The sequence below is a fragment of the Aulonocara sp. 'chitande type north' Nkhata Bay genome, linkage group LG7 (assembly GCF_057382095.1).
Source record: "Aulonocara sp. 'chitande type north' Nkhata Bay isolate Kocher_YH1m ecotype deep benthic linkage group LG7, A_spYH_male_GT1.1, whole genome shotgun sequence".
In the NCBI taxonomy this organism is placed as follows: domain Eukaryota; kingdom Metazoa; phylum Chordata; class Actinopteri; order Cichliformes; family Cichlidae; genus Aulonocara; species Aulonocara sp. 'chitande type north' Nkhata Bay.
Window position 1 is genome coordinate 67,680,826 of NC_141350.1, and position 17,061 is coordinate 67,697,886.

At 41.3% G+C, this 17,061-nt stretch overlaps 2 protein-coding genes and 1 pseudogene across 7 annotated transcripts; 2 read left to right on the forward strand and 1 right to left on the reverse strand.

Moving 5' to 3' along the window:
• Window positions 1-1,828: 1,828 nt before the first annotated feature.
• Window positions 1,829-6,082, forward strand: LOC147326784 (zinc finger protein 277-like; annotated as a pseudogene).
• Window positions 6,083-6,225: 143 nt separating this feature from the next.
• LOC147326785 (uncharacterized) lies at window positions 6,226-13,104 on the forward strand. Of its 6 annotated transcripts, none has more exons than XM_086302146.1 (15): window positions 6,226-8,454; window positions 8,621-8,760; window positions 8,969-9,194; window positions 9,307-9,382; window positions 9,505-9,785; window positions 9,865-9,903; window positions 10,010-10,083; window positions 10,188-10,265; window positions 10,534-10,739; window positions 10,821-10,920; window positions 11,018-11,180; window positions 11,283-11,389; window positions 11,484-11,628; window positions 11,766-11,892; window positions 12,075-13,104. In XM_086302146.1, the coding sequence occupies exons 1-15, from the start codon at window positions 8,407-8,409 to the stop codon at window positions 12,377-12,379; spliced, it is 2,115 nt and encodes a 704-aa protein (XP_086158272.1). In that variant the 5' UTR covers window positions 6,226-8,406; the 3' UTR covers window positions 12,380-13,104. The 6 variants fall into 6 exon arrangements, with proteins under 6 accessions (XP_086158272.1, XP_086158270.1, XP_086158271.1 ...); XM_086302144.1 differs by having other exon boundaries at window positions 12,042-13,103; XM_086302145.1 differs by having other exon boundaries at window positions 9,868-9,903; window positions 12,042-13,103.
• Window positions 12,015-16,077, reverse strand: LOC147326786 (uncharacterized). Its single transcript, XM_086302151.1, has 7 exons — window positions 15,585-16,077; window positions 14,726-15,402; window positions 14,190-14,235; window positions 13,741-13,832; window positions 13,541-13,651; window positions 13,150-13,423; window positions 12,015-12,829 (listed from the first exon to the last, which is right to left on the reverse strand). The coding sequence occupies exons 1-7, from the start codon at window positions 15,597-15,599 to the stop codon at window positions 12,623-12,625; spliced, it is 1,422 nt and encodes a 473-aa protein (XP_086158277.1). The 5' UTR covers window positions 15,600-16,077; the 3' UTR covers window positions 12,015-12,622.
• Window positions 16,078-17,061: the final 984 nt, after the last annotated feature.

Below are 17,061 nucleotides of genomic sequence, written 5' to 3' on the forward strand. Positions count from 1 at the left end.
GTCTAAGACGAACCTCCAGTGGAATTTAAGAATGGTGACTGCCGCTGGCCCTCTCTCCCTTTTCTAGTTGGCATCAGAAGGAAGAGGCCGACAGGACGGCGACAATCCTGTTGGTTTCTGCACCGTTTGGACTTTTATATCGTGGCGGATGCCACTGGACTGTTAATGTTGTGTTTTATTGCTTTTTATTGTGTTACCCCTTGGCCAAGGTTGTTTTAATTCATTTTGCATTTTTAACTATTTAAATATAATAAATTATATTTTAATTATACAGTTTTTTTTAATCGTGTGCTTTCCCTTGGCGGCTCCACTGCTCTGTCTGTTTGGAGGAAGGTTTCCTTCCTTTAAAAAACGACACTGTGGAAATAAAATCAGCCTTTCCGCTCCGTTACAGAAACAACAGTCTGTCATTTCTTTAAGAACTGAAGGTCAGTCAATCCAGGAAATTGCAAAAACTTCACAAAAACCATAAAGCGCTACAAAGAAACTGGCTCACACGAGGACCGTCCCAGGAAAGCAAGAGCCAGAGTCCCCTCTGCTGCTGAGGATACATTCATCCACCAGCCTCAGAAATCACAAGTTAACAGCTACTCAGATCAGAGCGCAGATAAATGCCACATAGAGCTCCAGTAACAGACACACTCTACATCAGCTGTTCAGAGGAGACTGTGTGAATCAGGCCTTTATGGTCAAATAGCAAGCAGAGGAGATTAGTTTGGGCCAAGAAACACAGGGAATGGACATTAGACCATCTGTGCTTTGGTGTGATGAGTCCAAATCTGAGATCTTTGGTTCCACAAAGGTGAACGATGGTCTCTACATGCATGGTTCCCACCATGAAGCATGGAGAAGGAGTGTCTGGTAGTGTGTGCGCCAGTGAACATGAACTTTTAAAACTCAAAATATTTTTTTATATACTGGTTAAAAGTGTTTGTGAAATACTTTGTTCTTTATGCTGGACTAACAAACTGCAGTCACAAAGACTGACTGTGAGCACTTTTCGGTGATTACAGAGTCATAATAACGTGTCATATATGAGATTATCACCATGGCATGACATCACATCATGTATGTATTTGCAATATTTAAAAAAAACAGCTGACAGTGTGTTTTCATATTTTCATTCTGTGCTTAAAGGGAGAAAGGTTTATTATTTCTGCAGTATTGCTGTCATTGCTTTTATCTATAGTTTTTTTTTGTTGTTGAGAATAACAGAGTGAGTCAGACTGCAGGATGAACACTGAGCTGTTTGTGCCCCCCAGTGGTCTTTGACCACAACGTGCTTCCAGTGAATTCCCGAATCCAAGCTGTGTGTCATCAGCAGCCACTCCACCTTAAAACTGACTTCACGTATAAAACTTGGGTCATTTATTTAAGAATTTGCACCATATCCAGCCTTCTTGTGCCCCCCTGTACAGAAACTCAAATGTTATTTTCAGACTTTTATTTTAGGGAGCCTTACACCTGTACACATGGTACGCATTCACAAATAACGTTTCATTTAAAAATTTGTAATAGAGGGGAGGACACATATGCTAATGTAATGTTAATAAATGGGGATTTATGAACACTAAACTTTCATGTTCAGAGAACACTCTCAGGTATATCTTGAGGATCTGAGTGTTCATGTGATTTATATGCTTTGCTATATATATGCAACAACGTCCAACGTTACATGTTAGTCAACTTCATTCACATTAATTAACCTTCAGCTATCGAAACTTAAGTTTTTATATTTCCTTGAACCACTTGAATGCACCTTTTCTAATTCGTGTTTTACCGGGGGTCCGCGAAGGCGCTTCGTTGGCATTTTACGGCCTCCGATTGGTTTGGTTTGTGTTATTTGCACCACGTGACACCAGACATGGCCGCCAGCGAGCCGAGTAAAGACGGTAAGTGTGACTTTTTAAACGTGTCCGCGGCTTTAATGCTGATATCTGGTGGTCTGCGTGCAAAGGTTTGGGTGTCGGTGACTCTCCGAGTCTGTGGGAATCCACAATCAGCAGAAAAAAGGCTAAAAAAAAATCAGAAAAGCAGGCGGGAACCCGCCCGGCTAAGCTAGCAGGCTAGGAAATAGCTGGGCTGCTAACTGTGATTATACAGCAATCTCTATATTCAGTCAGTACTCAGTCTGACAGCTGTGAAGTTTATTCAGGATTTAACAGCGTGTAAAGTCTGAGTTCGATTAATGAGTTATTTAATTCATTAATTAATTTATTTTTTTACTTTTAGATCATAGTTTTGTCCCCACGGGTGATGAAAATAATTGTATACAGACAGATTTTTGTAGATCAGAGGGAAATGCTTCTTCATGCCAGGCTGTACATTCTCGCTTCCGCTTGGTTTTGACTCACCTGGTCTGGAGTAGAGTGTGTGTGGTATATAAGGTGTAGTCTCTCTTCTGCTTTCTCAGGTAAGGACAGCATTCTGGAGCCGCTGTGTTTCCCCGATCAGCCGGCTGACATCTCCAGCCCTCCCGGTGTTCAATGTCCCGGCTCCGAGCCGCTGGTCTGCCTGTTCTGCTCTGAGTCCGTCCCACCGCCGCGGAAAGACGTCCTCCTCAGACACCTGCTGATGGAGCACAAGCTTGTCATCGCCGACGTCAAACTCATCGCAGACGTCCCAAAGTACGAGCCACACATGCTCCGGCTCACTCGTTTAACTCTCGGGAACACGTTTGGATGTTTTTAGCATTTGGAACTCGATCATTTCACCAAAGACTTCCTGTAATTATTTGGGGTGATGGGGGGAAACCCTTACCTTACAAGTATAAATATATACAACAAGTCCAGCATGTCCACGCCTGTTAGTGTGCTGCTTTTATGAACCGTGACGAAGTGTTTCTGTGCGCCGGTAAACCTGGCTGTGAGTCGGTTTTTACTGACGAGTTTCCTCCATCAGGTACTTGCTGTACTGGAAGGGCAGATTCCTCGAGCAGCCGCTCACAGATTTCTGCAGCGTCATCAAAACCAACTCCACGGGCCCAGTCGGTGAGTTCACTCAAACCCACAGAGGACCTGACCTTTCAAAGTGAACCACGTACACTTCCTCCAGCTCTGATTAATGACTCATTAAAAACTCTTCTTCCTCGCTGACCTGACAGAGAAGCAGGAGGACTACTTCCTGCTGTGTGACGTCCTTCCAGAAGACAGAGTCCTCCGAGAGAAGCTGCAGCAGAAACGACTGGTGAGGAGACGTGACACTCGGAGCATCCTGAGTGAATCTTGTGCTGCTGGAAGTTTCGTTTCTTTTAAACTTTATTTTGAGGCAAAGTCTGAAAATCAGGAAAAATCAGAAAAATTGCAGATTTGAGTGATTTGACACGCTTTGTGTCGTTGTAACCTCTGCACTTTAAATATCTGAGCACTCTGAGGTAGTTTTCTGAAGAATTCCTCTGAGCTCTTCTTCTGTGCTCCCACAGGAGGAGGTCCTGGAGCAGCAGCAGAAGGAGCGAGACGACAGCAGCTTCCATCGTCTCTGCATGTTCTGCAGCGAAGAGTTCACGGGAAACGGGTAACGCGCCGCGGGATTCCCATCAGTCCTGGAAACCTCACGTGTGTTAGATGAAAGCAGACAGAAGGTAGAGCTTCCTGAAATCATGTGACTAAAAGCTTCTTTGCTTCCTGTAGTCATCTCTTATGTCAGCCTGGATGCAAAAGTTTCAATCAAGTCCACTTCCTAGTCCTCCTCTGATCCTGTGTAAATGTCTGCTCGTGTCATCTCTGTATCGTCCGCAGTGATTGGTCGGACTGGCAGGCTCATCCGGTCTCTGCAGTGTGTCTGTTCTGTGATCACCAATCGGAGACGTTGGAGCAGATCTACGCGCATATGAAGGTACGGGAACGTAGAAGTTTCAGAGAAGGAAAATATCGTTTTCTGCTTTTCATCCCTGAAACGATTCTGCAAAGGCTTCTGGGAGAACGGAGACAGTGCACACTAACAGGAAACGATCTGCTTCCTGAGGTCTCTGCAAACATATGAATCCATCGTTCGCACAAAACATGGATTTTACTCAGAAAGTGCCCTCACACACAGACGGACCGAAGCTGAAGAGCTTTTAAAATGAAGCGCCTTTTATTTTGAAAAGTTTCCAAATAAATACATGATTGTCAAACCTTTAACGAGCAAATAAAAATGTTTCCTCGTTGTTGGGTCTGTGTTTCCACAGGCCCCGCTAGTTTAGAGACTTATTCATCATGAAGGAAACAAGACATAACAGAACATCTTCAACCGGTTTTTCACTCGCTAACGAGGGAAGTCTTTGGTCAAGAACCAGCTCTTGGAGCCCACGCCCCTGTCCTGTCTCAGGCCCGAAGTCCTTCAAAGAGCAGCTTCCCCCGTAGCTATTTATTGACATGGCAGTTACAATACACAATACAACACAAGCACCTCCCACGTAAAACCCCCCAATGGTTCTGAGACGTGTGTGTGTGTGTGTGTGTGTGTGTGTGTGTGTGTGTGTATCATAAAAGCAGGAAGCTCACAACAGATCTGTCAGGATGCATCTGCAATAAAAGCTCCCCCAGCACAGAGTGGCTGGAGAGGTCAGAGACAAAGGAACGTCTTGATCCTATAGGTTGAACTCAGACCGTACAAATTTAAGAAACACGATGACAACATTCAACAATTAGACTTAACACTCGTGAACAATAAATAAATCTAGGATTGGACGTCGACTGCAGTCCGATTTTGTCGTTGATTAAACGTTCTGGTTTAAAGTCAGAACCAGTTTCCCAAACGTGACTCTAAGTTTGTGCTCACGAGTGACGAGTTTACCTGAGAGGCAGAAAAGTTTCTCTCTGCTTTCTGGTTTTGTTATTTATGAAGTCTGTAACGGGCGTCGCGTGCGTGACCCTGACATCTTTCTGTTTTGTGTTTGCAGGAGGCTCACGGCTTCGACCTCCACCTCCTTAAGACCGAGCTCAGTGGGTGAAATCGCCGTGGTAATTCGAGCGCAGTTTGCTTCTATTTCTTCCTTCTGAGTGTTTCTAATGTTCTGTCCTCCCTCAGACCTCAAGTTCTACCAGCAGGTCAAACTGGTGAACTTCATCCGGCGGCAGATCCATCAGAGCCGCTGCTACGGCTGCACGCGGATGTTCGACTGCCGGGCGGACGCCCTGCGTCACATCGCGGCTGAAGGTCACGTGATGAAACTGCCAGAGATGTCCGCCTGGGACCAGCCGCAGTAGGTTTAAGGAAGCGCCTGCAGAATTAACCAATGAGAGCGCGGGCTTTAAAGCTGGCGTACAGCTGCTGATGAACGTGGTCAACGCCACAGATGTTTACACTTCATTTGGAGTATTTTTATCAGCTGAGGAAAATGGCGTCCTTTTTGGGACTAATTTGAGCCTGAGCACTAAACGTCGTCTCGCTCCGCAGGTATTACTTCCCCACGTACGAGAACGACGCTCTCCTGTGCACGCTCTCTGACAGCGAGGAAGGCGACGGTGACGAGGAGCATCGCGGCGAGGAGATCCCGGTCATCGCGGAGGACATCTCTAACCTGAGAGCGCTGAAACAGTCCAGTGTCCTCAAGCAGCTGCTGAAGGAGCGAGGAGGCAGCAGCTAGGACCACAGACGGACACGTGTCATACGTTTGACTCAAAGGCGTCTCTGACGTCGGCTGAGCTCAGCTCATGGTGACCACATGCCACATGGCTGGAACGCAGCGGCACGGGTTTGAGTCCGGCCCTTTCCCTCTCAACTATTTCCTGTACGTCTCTACTTAGTAAAGATAAGAAAGGCAAAAGAAGAGTCCTCTCCACAGCTGGACACGCGGACGCCATGATGTCCGCTGAAACGTAATTGCTCTGCCTCGTGCAATGAAGCTGAAACATGCGTTTTCTTGAATGTGAATTTTAGTACTCGAGTAAAAATGATTTTCTTTTGTAACTTGTAACTGAGCTGGATTCAGTGCTGTGGTGGACGAGCTCATCGTCAAGATGAGACGAGAGACTCTTTATTGTCATTGCACAGTCACACTTAGAACAACAGCACTACACAATTGCAAACTGTCCCGCGTCGGCACTACGCACAACACAAACAACACAACACAGGAACTTAATAAATGAAAAGAATGAGTGTATGTTTTACTGCACATTGTTATTATTATTGTTGTTGTTGTCCCCTCAGAAAGCCCAGGGACGTCTCGTGCCTGAAACATCTGTCCTATTTGGTGTTTCTGTTGTTTTTCTGCATCGCTTTGCTGAGCGACACCTGCCGTATGGTGGAGCCGAACTGCAGCGCTCAGAGTTTTCACCGCGTCCTTCGCGTCCAGGCTCACGTTCACGAACATGCAGCACTGAGGAGAGAAACGAGAGGTCGCTGCAGGAACTCACTGCTGTCAAACTTCCTGTTTTATCCTCATTTCGTACTCTGGCAGGCTGTAGGACATTTTGGACAATCTATAATCTTCTAACACAAAAACATACAAGTGTTCACTGAAGTAAACACACAGAGCAGTAGCAGATTTTTTTAAGTGTTTTATTTATTTTCATTTGCTGCTAACTGCCTTGTTTTCATTTGTAGTTTTTGTAGTAGGAAGAACTACAAAATCTACAAATAAACAAAGAGCAGTTAGCAAATGTAGTGCTCTCCACTATGTGAAGCCCTCACATGAATTTTTAGGTTTTTCAGTTCAAGCCAATTAAATGAAATCCAAAAATTCAGCCCCAACAATCAAATGATCCCCTATGAGCAAGCACTCTGGCAACGGTGGAGAGGAAAAACTCCCTTTTAACAGGAAGAAACCTCTGGCAGAACCAGGCTCAGGGAGGGGCGGTCTTCTGCCATGACTGGTTGGGGGGTGAGGGGCAAAATTAAATCAAACATAAAGGAGAGCACAGCATATTTATGACAGGTCGGTGGACTGTGGCTCGAGTTCAAAAGATGCTCGAATCCCGCCTGAGGTGGTATGGACACGTGATTCGAAGCAATGAGAACTCAGCAAAAACGACTATTAAGGATCGACCCAGATGGACGCCGGCCTCGAGGCAGACCCCACAGAGCGGGACATTCGCTTCAGCTGAAAATCTTAGAGGCGACCCAGAAAGCTGCAGGAAACGCAACAGTTAAACCTACTTTAAGTAGGTTTACACCACACGAACCAGGCGATTCTCTTTCTGTTGTCTCTTGTTCCCGTACCGCTGGGCGCTGAAGATTTTCCACAGTTTGTCTGAGTTCTGCCATCTCTTGCCTGAGTTGTGTGTTTTCTCGACAGAGTCGTGTGTTTTTTTGAATGTGTCGTGTGACATCGTTACTGAGTTCTATGTGTTCTTTACTGAGTTCTATGTAGTTTTCACTGAGTTGTGCGTTTTCTAGATTGAGTTGTGCGTTTTCTAGCTCGAGTTGTGCGTTTTCTTGACCGAGTTGTGTGTTTTCTCGACCGAGTCGTGTGTTTTCTTGAATGTGTCGTGTGACATCGTGACTGAAGTCTATGCACATTTCATTGACTCGTGCGAGTTCTTCGGTGAGTCGTGCGTTTTCTTCCCAGAGCTGTGCGTTTTGATGCCGGAGTTCCTCTCTCGTACGCTCCAGTTGGTCTAATGAATCTCCACTTGCCTGTGACATTTTTGTAAAGGTTTAAGGCTCAAGGGTGTCAAAGGGTAGCTGTGTCTCAAACAACTGTCTCTTTCTGCTGTAAACTGTTGAACGAGCTCCTATTTATAGACTCGGTGGGCGTGGCAGAGAATGCGATGTCGCTGTGACAAAACAATGATCCTTTGATCTTCTCAAAGGATCATTGTGATGTCGCCGTGACGTCACGATGATCGTTCGAGAAGATCAAAGGAGCGCTGTGGATCATTCTGCGCATGCTCAGATCAATGAACGGGAGAACTATTTGTAAATACTTTGCTAGCTAACAAAGGTGCTTTTAGCAACAGCTGGTGGTGGTTCGTCGCTATCAACCCTTAAACTCGTGAACTATGGCGTTATTTTTGTGCCACTATTCTGAGTGGACGTAAAAAAAAATTGAGCGCACGTAAAAAAAAATTGCAGGTGCAAGTGTTGCATTTTGAGGAGAAATTTATTTTGAGCTTACAAAAGCTGAATTTGAGTGAACAAAATTCATTGCTGCGTGCAAAAAACGTATTTCAGTGTTTGCGCTTATCCATATACACACACAATAGCACCCCCTCTCGCTCAGTTTTTTCATTTGCGCTTGCTCGCAATGTGTTGCTTGCGCTCACAACATTCTCTGCTTCGTACGCTCAACTCTCTGTACACCGTTATAAGTGTGCCACAAAACCAACCAATCACAGACTTGGTTTCAAAAATTCTGATTGGCTCTTACGGTCTCCAATCAGCTCGCTAGCTACTGCTGTCCGGACACCGGAAACACTGTCCACTCAGCCTCGCTTCTTGCAGATAGAGGGATTTTTGATTTACTCTGCAGGTAAAGAAGAGATGGCAGAATCAAACAATGGCTCCAATAATACTACACCACAGTATCAGGTGAGTTTAATTTTTTTTGTGTGAATTTAGTAATTTGCTGTCCTTTCTGTTTAATATGCTGTGAAATTGTAGTTACAGATGCAGCTGTAGAGTTTAAGCTAGCCTTATGGGTAATTACCAGCGTAGTTGTCTTACTGAGGCAGTGTATCCTAATCATGTTTTTTAGGGTAATGGTGCAGTTGAGTCAGCAGTAAGAAATCTGGTGTCTTTGCTGCTTAACAACATATCCACAAATCCTTCAGGGAGGCCAACAGAGAGTGGGCAGCCGGAGCCTAGAAATCTGACTATCCAGCAAGAGATGACAAGGTTTTTGCTTTTTTTGTGTGTTTTTTTTATTTTAACTTTTTGCAATCTTTTCTGTTAAAGTTATTTGGTTTGTGGATTTATCAACATTGATTTTTAAATTAAAATGTGCTATTAAGGACTGATGTCATATTTAATAACTTTATTAAACAATAACCCTTATGTTATGCAACACTGCATTTTTTTAAACTCATGCATTTTCATCCCACAGATCATTTCCAGGATATTTCAAATCACACTTGAGCCGTGGTAAAAAGAGATGTTTAACATCTACTAAGCAGCTTGTTAAGGCAGGCAGTAAGACCACAGGCCTCAGTTTTTATTTGCTGTCAAAAAACACATCCTACACACCTTTGCCAGCTGAGGAGCTTGAACTCCTACAAGCTGGCATGGGGAGACAAACAGTGTCTCTTCCAGAAGATGGTGACCATGCAGAGGTAAGTTTGTGTAGTCAGTATTAAAATCAGTCATTGGCAGACGCATTTAGCCTGAATCATATGCCACAGTCCATTTAGTGTTCCATTCTGCTTAACGGTGTTTTTAACTAAGATTTCTAGACTTCTGGAAGAAACCTTTCCAAAAATGGAATATCTTTGTGGAGGATGGCTCTTACATAAGGCAACAGGTTTGTTGTTAATTCAGTTTTTATGTATTTTTTTGGCATTCTTGCGTGCTCATACTGCATTATGATTATGTAGTTGATACTTTTGCTGCTTGATTGTTTATGCTATTTTTCTGTCAATAAAGGTGGCAGTGGTCGACGAAAGCTCACTGTAATTCCACCTGAAACAGAAGGATATTCTGTCAAAACACTGAAAGCTGTGTCAGGAGGTGGCAAATCCACTTTTTACATAGTACCTCTTCAGGAAACATTAGACACATCTCCTCTACCTCCCGACTCACAGCACTTTTCAAAGATGCCAAAGAAGATATGTTACCAGTGTAATGAAGTTATGCCTCTGCAGATGCTTGCAGTACACATCAATACGTGCAAAGGAAAATTCTCTCCTGATGAGACTGATGATGAGGTGAGACAATTTTGATGAAATCAAAATGAGCAATTTTGATTAAATAATATAGTATCACAATTACTGTTTTTTGATTCAGCAGGAATCGGAGTTATGCATTGTGAAAAGCAAATGCAAGGTAAACCTAGCACATTACTAAAAACCATAGTAACTACAATGAATTTTGTATCGGTAATGATCTTTTTCCCACTATGCCTAACATGTACCCATTTTTGGAATTGTAGGTTATTTGTCCAATATGCACTAAGGATTTTCCTGAAGATGAGATCACAGTCCATGCGAGTCTGTGTGGGGATAGGTAATCTTTTTTCAGCCGTTTATGAAAAAATGTTAATCAGTAACAGTCCACGCAAACATATGTATTTTTATTTTATTTTTTTTTAAACTTTGTTTTGTCATCAGCTTTCAATGCATGGTGCCTGAAGAAAATGACCAAACTACAGGGACACCAGCTCAAACTTCAGTATGCACAACAGACAGGTACTTTTTGCTCTATTATAATTCATATACACACTATTATGCAGAACCATTTGTTAAAATTATGTGTAAGATCTTTTACACAATACCTGGGGTTTAATTTCATATAAAACATTTTATGATCACACTACTTTAAATTATTGTTAAAGGTTGTTGCACAGAACATGCTGCAATAATTTCTAATCACGTTTAATGTGGTAGCCTCTTTTAATCTAAAGATGATTATTTTTCTTTGAGAGCTTAGGATGTTTTCTACCCTGTTTTTGTTAAGCGTGGAAGATGTATTGCGTTGCCTTGAACAACAAGTCGACACCACAACAGAATTTAAGTTGTGTGTGGACAGAGAAGACCTTCCAGACAGAGGCATTCTCCAGTGGCAGAGAAAAAAAGCTGCATCTCCCACCAGTGTTCTTAGGGTGGTTTTCATTGGAGAGGCAGGCGTGGATACAGGAGCACTTAGGAAAGAGTTTTTGAGTGGTGAGTTGCCTATTACCTGTTTTGTCCTAGTGTGAATAAATAATGGATAACTTAAAAATGCGGATATTTTTTGTATGAAAGACATGATTTCAGGTATTGAAAGCAGATTCTTTGAAGGACTTGAGAACAGGGGCAAAAACCCCAAGTATTCTCTGACCGATCTTGATAATGAAAACTTCAGGTTGGTTACATACGAGCTTTGTGTATTACATTTAATACGCATCCGATATTTTTGTAAATGTTACCTGAAAATGAATTATAATCATTTGTCTACACAGAACTGTTGGTGAAATAATTGCAGTCAGCCTCGCCCAAGGAGGCCCATCTCCTGCCTTTTTCAAAGAATGGTGCTACAATTTCCTCTGCTCAGGAGAGGTTGATTTCAGCTGTCTGTCTAAGGAGGATGTTGCAGATGTGGAATCTTCCCTGCTCATCCGCAAAGTGAGCACCTGGTTTAGCTCTGGCACATGATATATTATGAGTATGGTGTTTTTAAACACTTTTAACCTTCTGTATTTCCTCTTTCACATTATACATTTCCAGGTTGAAGATGCAGCAGACATACAGTCTCTGATGATGTGGGCTGATGAAATTGTCAGCTGTGGATACACAAACCAGATAAAGATGGATAGTAAGGAAAGCATGATCCGGTAAGGGAGAAAAAATCAGAGAGATCATTAACCCCCCCCCCTCCCCAACTAGTTTTTCATTTTGTTTTTTTGTTTTTTTATTTTTATTTTTAAGTGCTATTGTCTTACACTCTACAACAAGACTGATTCCAATGCTACAGCAGCTCCGAAAGGGCATGGAACTGTATGGTCTTGTGAACCTGATGGCTGTAAATCCTGAAGCTTGCCACAGTTTGTTTGTTCCTGGGAAAATCCTCAAAGTAAGTATTAACATAGCAGCTTCAGTCTGATCCAAACACAGTCCACTTATCTGTACTGTAGTTATCCTGTATTTATTTATTAGTTTTGAATGAACAATATATCTATAATATAATCTACTTTATTTCCTTATTTACAGCCAGACGCTGATTTCATTATGATGAGCTGCCAACCACATTTCAGTGAAAAAGGGACATCTAGGGAGAGAACTGAGAGGAAGATCATAAATTTTTTGCAAGATTTCTTGCAGGAGATTGAAGTATCAGGTACTATATAGTATTAGCTGTATATACCTATAGTATTGTATATATACCGTATGCATCTGTTAAATATTTTTGCTTTAACATGCAGGGCACTAGAAAGTATTCTTAGTTGTTAATTTAAAACATTGTAATCCAGATTGCTTTTTATTTAGAAAAGACTTCAGAAACATTTTCAAACATCACAGATGGAAACACAGGCGGTGCAGGTGGTGAAAAATCAGAGTCTCTTGCTGTCCACCATGTGCTCCAGTGGATGACCGGCCAGTCCCATGTTCCCATCCTTCCTGATGAAAAGAGACATTTCAAAATAACATGCAAGTTTGACCATGAATGTAAGGAGCGGCTGGGAGATCACTCCATTTGTTACCCAGTTGTGAGTGCATGCACTTGTACTGTGACTTTTCCAGTGCAGTATCTGGACACTTACACAGTGTTTAAAACCATAATGAGTGCAGCAGTTAAATATGGTGGTGGATTCCACAGAGTTTAACACATTGTTGTCTTGTAATTTGGAAACTAAATGAGTAAAAATGTTTGTAAACATTAGCTGTTAAGATGTTCGTAGCCGTTTCATGAAAATGACAAGACTTCAAAACTTTGTGTAGGGTCCTACGTTGATAGATAATAAGCAAGTGCTTTGTTTGCTTGTCTACTTGTAATCTGAATGTTTTAGCAAAGAAATCCAGTATTTGAGAACTTAAAAGAACGTTGACTTTCACGTCCATGTTAAGTGTCACTGTTGGTTTGACACCTGTAGCAAGAATTGTATGTACAGGTCACGACCGTGTGACTCAGAATGTTCCAAGGGATTAATAGTTCTCTGAAGCCCCTCCAGGGTTTCCTCATCCAGTGGGCATTCAACTTCAGGAACCACAACTGTGCTGTTAGATTCTTCTTGCAGTACAGCACTCTCCCAGTCAATGCCTGGATCCCGAAGCTCCTTCAAATCCACAAACATATATAATGGTCATTATTCCAGAATAGGTACTTTTGGGAGGAATGTTATTTTGTGTAAGCGTTTTTTCCATTAAAATACAACAATTTAAAAAGAATGCCTTTGTTTTCATGTTCTTCTTACTGTAATTTAGATTAGTGGTAATTGATAAGCAAGAATGTATAAAATCACCAGAAGCATCTCCCAGATGTGCTGCAAGTGTTTTAATTTGTTAATTTCAGAAGAGCAGAGTTAACTGCTAACTAAAATTTTGAAATTCAACATTTAAATAAAAAAAAAAAAAAAATCAGATTATGAGCTGGTACCTCAAGTCTCTCGCCCTCGTCCAGCTCTTGTAGATGTCCCATACACCAGAGCTGTTCAGGAGTGAGACCACCTTCTGTCCTGAGGGGATGATTATTCCATCCTCCAACAAAGGTGACAAGATCTGCTCGGAGTCGAGGGACAAAGATGTAGTGGACACCAAAAAGATGAATGACATCTGAAATGTCAAGCAGGCCATCCTCCTCGAGTGAGTGAAGAATATCATGGTACTTGCTAGTGACTGCAACCCAGACATCACGCCAAAGTCGTTCTACTCTGTAAATACATTTGAATTTGGATTTCAGGTATTTCATGCTTCAAATCAATATCAGAACTGCTACAACAATCTACCCATGCAGTCAATAATAATATAAAAAACATCAAAAGACTAACCTCTGATTGTGGACACTCTTTCCAGATATGAAACTCGCTCTCCCTGTTCCTCTTGTGGCAAACATGAAATGTGCAATGTCCAGGTTTTCTACTCCTTGATCTGCCCTAACCCTATGATAAAAATACATTTTTAAGGAATTTTTAAAGTTTTCTTTAATGATACTTGTTGCTAGCATATAAATTAAATCAGGACATAAAACCTTGATGGCAAGCCGTGAAGCTGGGCTGATCTCAGGAAAAATGAGAATGCAGTTTTTGCCCTGTTGTTAGTTGCTGCATCCAAGTACAGGACCTGCAGTAAAAACAAATGGAAAATTAAAGATCTGGTTTCAGATCATGTATAGTTTTTCAGTTAATAATGCAGTTTCATAATAAGTGTTCAAGGAATATTGTACGGTTCTATGTTCATAACCATAATTCAAAGCTTGAGTAGTCTATACATCAATATTGGTAGTACTTATCAAAAAATGAAAATGGCCTTTTAGTTTAACCTTTTTTGGTAAAGAACTGATTAGAAATTTAAAAAAATAATAATTGCAAATCGTCCACTATGTTGGCTTGCTGAATAATTGATGTTCATAAAAAAACAACCTAATAAAGCTCTCATTTCAAAACTACCAAATATTCTACATAACAGTTACACTTTTACCTTCCTTGAGTAGCCATCCACTCCACCAAAGATCACAACATTGTACCTGTTTCAGAGGGAAAACAATCTCACTAAGGCTTGATTTGCAGAACATGTAAGACATTGAAAATAAATTTTTCAGTATGCACACTTGCCACTGACTTAAACTGGACACTTGTCAGGTGTGCTGAAAATAATACCAACATTTTTATATGTTTATAAGTTCAATGAGACTAAATATTTTAGTTCTCTTGTCATGATTTTTTTTAAGTTTTCTGGAGCACTTAACATATTATGTGTTGATAGGCTTGTTATCATGGAAAATATCGATATACAAAGTGTAAATAATTGCTCAAGAAAATTTACAATTAACAATATTGCTGGTTTTGTTACACATCCTGTATTCCTTTTACTTAATATTACTCTATCAAGTGCTTTTTAAAATATTATAAATACACTGAAAGACCTATCAGATAAGGTTGATTAAAGCAGATTTAAAGTATAACGTGCATCTTTCTGCCCAACTTGTGTTAGAGCTATATAAGTGGGTATTTTACCTTATTAGCTTGTGATTTGTGTCTATGTGGACCAGGGAGAGAGGGCCTCGCACCGAGTAGCTTCTTCGCACAACACAGCCTAGTTCTGTGATCCGTTTGAAGATCCCTACAGCATCAACTCGATGCATGGAGGCCATCATTCTCCACCACTGAACACGGAGACCCATAGAAACCAAATGTCCTTGAACCATTCGATAGCCAGCATTTGGCATCTGATTTTTGATAGCCGATATGATGTTGTCCAGCTCTTGGTCATTCATTGTGCTGTATGTTCCTCTCACAGACAAGTCAAATTCTTGCATCCTCCTGTAGATTGTTCTTCTTGAAACACCAAGACATTTAGCAATGCAGCTGACTGGCAGCTGAATGTCCAACAAATTCTTGAGTCTTTCTCTCTCTAGTACGATTTTGGGGTGGCCAGGTCCCAGACCAACTTCTGTTTCCAGTTCAATAATGGCCACAGAGCTGATGTTAATTTCACACTGAACCAGATGATGAACGTTTTGTAGAGCCTCTGTAATCTCTGACAGACCGCCTATTTGCTGAGAGAAAGATTCAAACAGAACAAGCTCATGACGAGTCAAGAACTCCAAATAATCCAGATTTAGTGGTTGTTGGTTTAAAGCAGCTTCCAGTTTAGAGAGGAGTCTATGCATCATTTGCTGTCTCAGTATGTCCTGTTAAAAGCAGCAAGGAACATGGACAAGTACAATGAAATGATGTATCTCAGACAAAAATAAACAACCCATAAAACAAACTACATGAGGTACATCATTTTTCAAGTTTGCATAGTTTGCAAATTAGCTAACGTCAGTTATCAAGCGAATAATAATTAACAAAATGATTTTATATTACTTACATGTGGCCGGGACATGCTCTTTTCGTGCTGCTATTCAGTATTCGACGACATAAAAGAGAGCTACTCAAGTATAATTTGGAAAAATTAGTCAGTTGGCATGGTTGTATGATGCAACTACATTCTACTACACCAACAATAGTCTTAAAAAATAATATATTTTAAAATAAAATGATTAAAGATATTATCCGCAAATTGGGGTTTAAGAGATTTTAGCTGGATTTAGCTACATTTCGGACAGTGTTTCCGGAAAGCAGTAGCTAGCCAGCTGATTGGAGACCGTAAGAGCCAATCAGAATTTTTGAAACCAAGTCTGTGATTGGTTGGTTTTGTGGCACACTTATAACGGTGTACAGAGAGTTGAGCGTACGAAGCAGAGAATGTTGTGAGCGCAAGCAACACATTGCGAGCAAGCGCAAATGAAAAAACTGAGCGAGAGGGGGTGCTATTGTGTGTGTATATGGATAAGCGCAAACACTGAAATACGTTTTTTGCACGCAGCAATGAATTTTGTTCACTCAAATTCAGCTTTTGTAAGCTCAAAATGAATTTCTCCTCAAAATGCAACACTTGCACCTGCAATTTTTTTTTACGTGCGCTCAATTTTTTTTTACGTCCGCTCAGAATAGTGGCACAAAAATAACGCCATACCATAGAGAAGTGCGGAAGTGAGAGGCTTGTGAAATAGGACGGTCTTGCCTTCGTCGCGCTGCTCAGGTTGCCTAGCAACCATGATACTAACCGCGAGAAACGTGTCATACAGCTTTGTGTGACAGAAACGAAGGAGAACATGTTTTGTTCATTTGAGACCAAAGGACCGTAAAACATGATTGTTGGGCTTCATTCCTGTGCTGAACAGTCATTTAAGATTAGCTAGTAAATAACAATTAGCTGATGTTGGTCATGAGACTAAAGTCATCTCACTGTGGTAATGTAAATATAATATGGCCAGTATTAAAGTTATAGTCAGATTATTATGATATATTACAGCAGTGAGCTTGAACAGTTGTTTATATGTCCTATCACCTTAAATCTTCACTCAAAGACGAGTATCTGTGACAGTGTGTATACAGATGTGTTATATATAAGAGACAAATATTGTTCGTTTAATACGTTGGCATTATTACATTTGGCTCCATGCTTACATATGTGTATAAAGCAAATGTACGAGCTGTGATAACTGTGTCTGATAGAATGAAGAGTAGACTGATATATGAAATATTCCTTTATTGGGTGAGAAAATCAGACCATGTCATAACTGCTGTAAGTCACACAGAATAGACATCAGAGCCTTAAACAGGCTGACGTCTGCTAAATGGGTCAAACTGGGCAGAAAGTCTACAAACACATAACATCCTTATAGAATATGATGTAACACTATAGATCAACTTAGCTCAGAATATATAAAGCATATAAACAGTTACAGCAATATGATGCAACAAACACAGCAGCTACTGATCCAAAATCCTCAAAGCTTCAT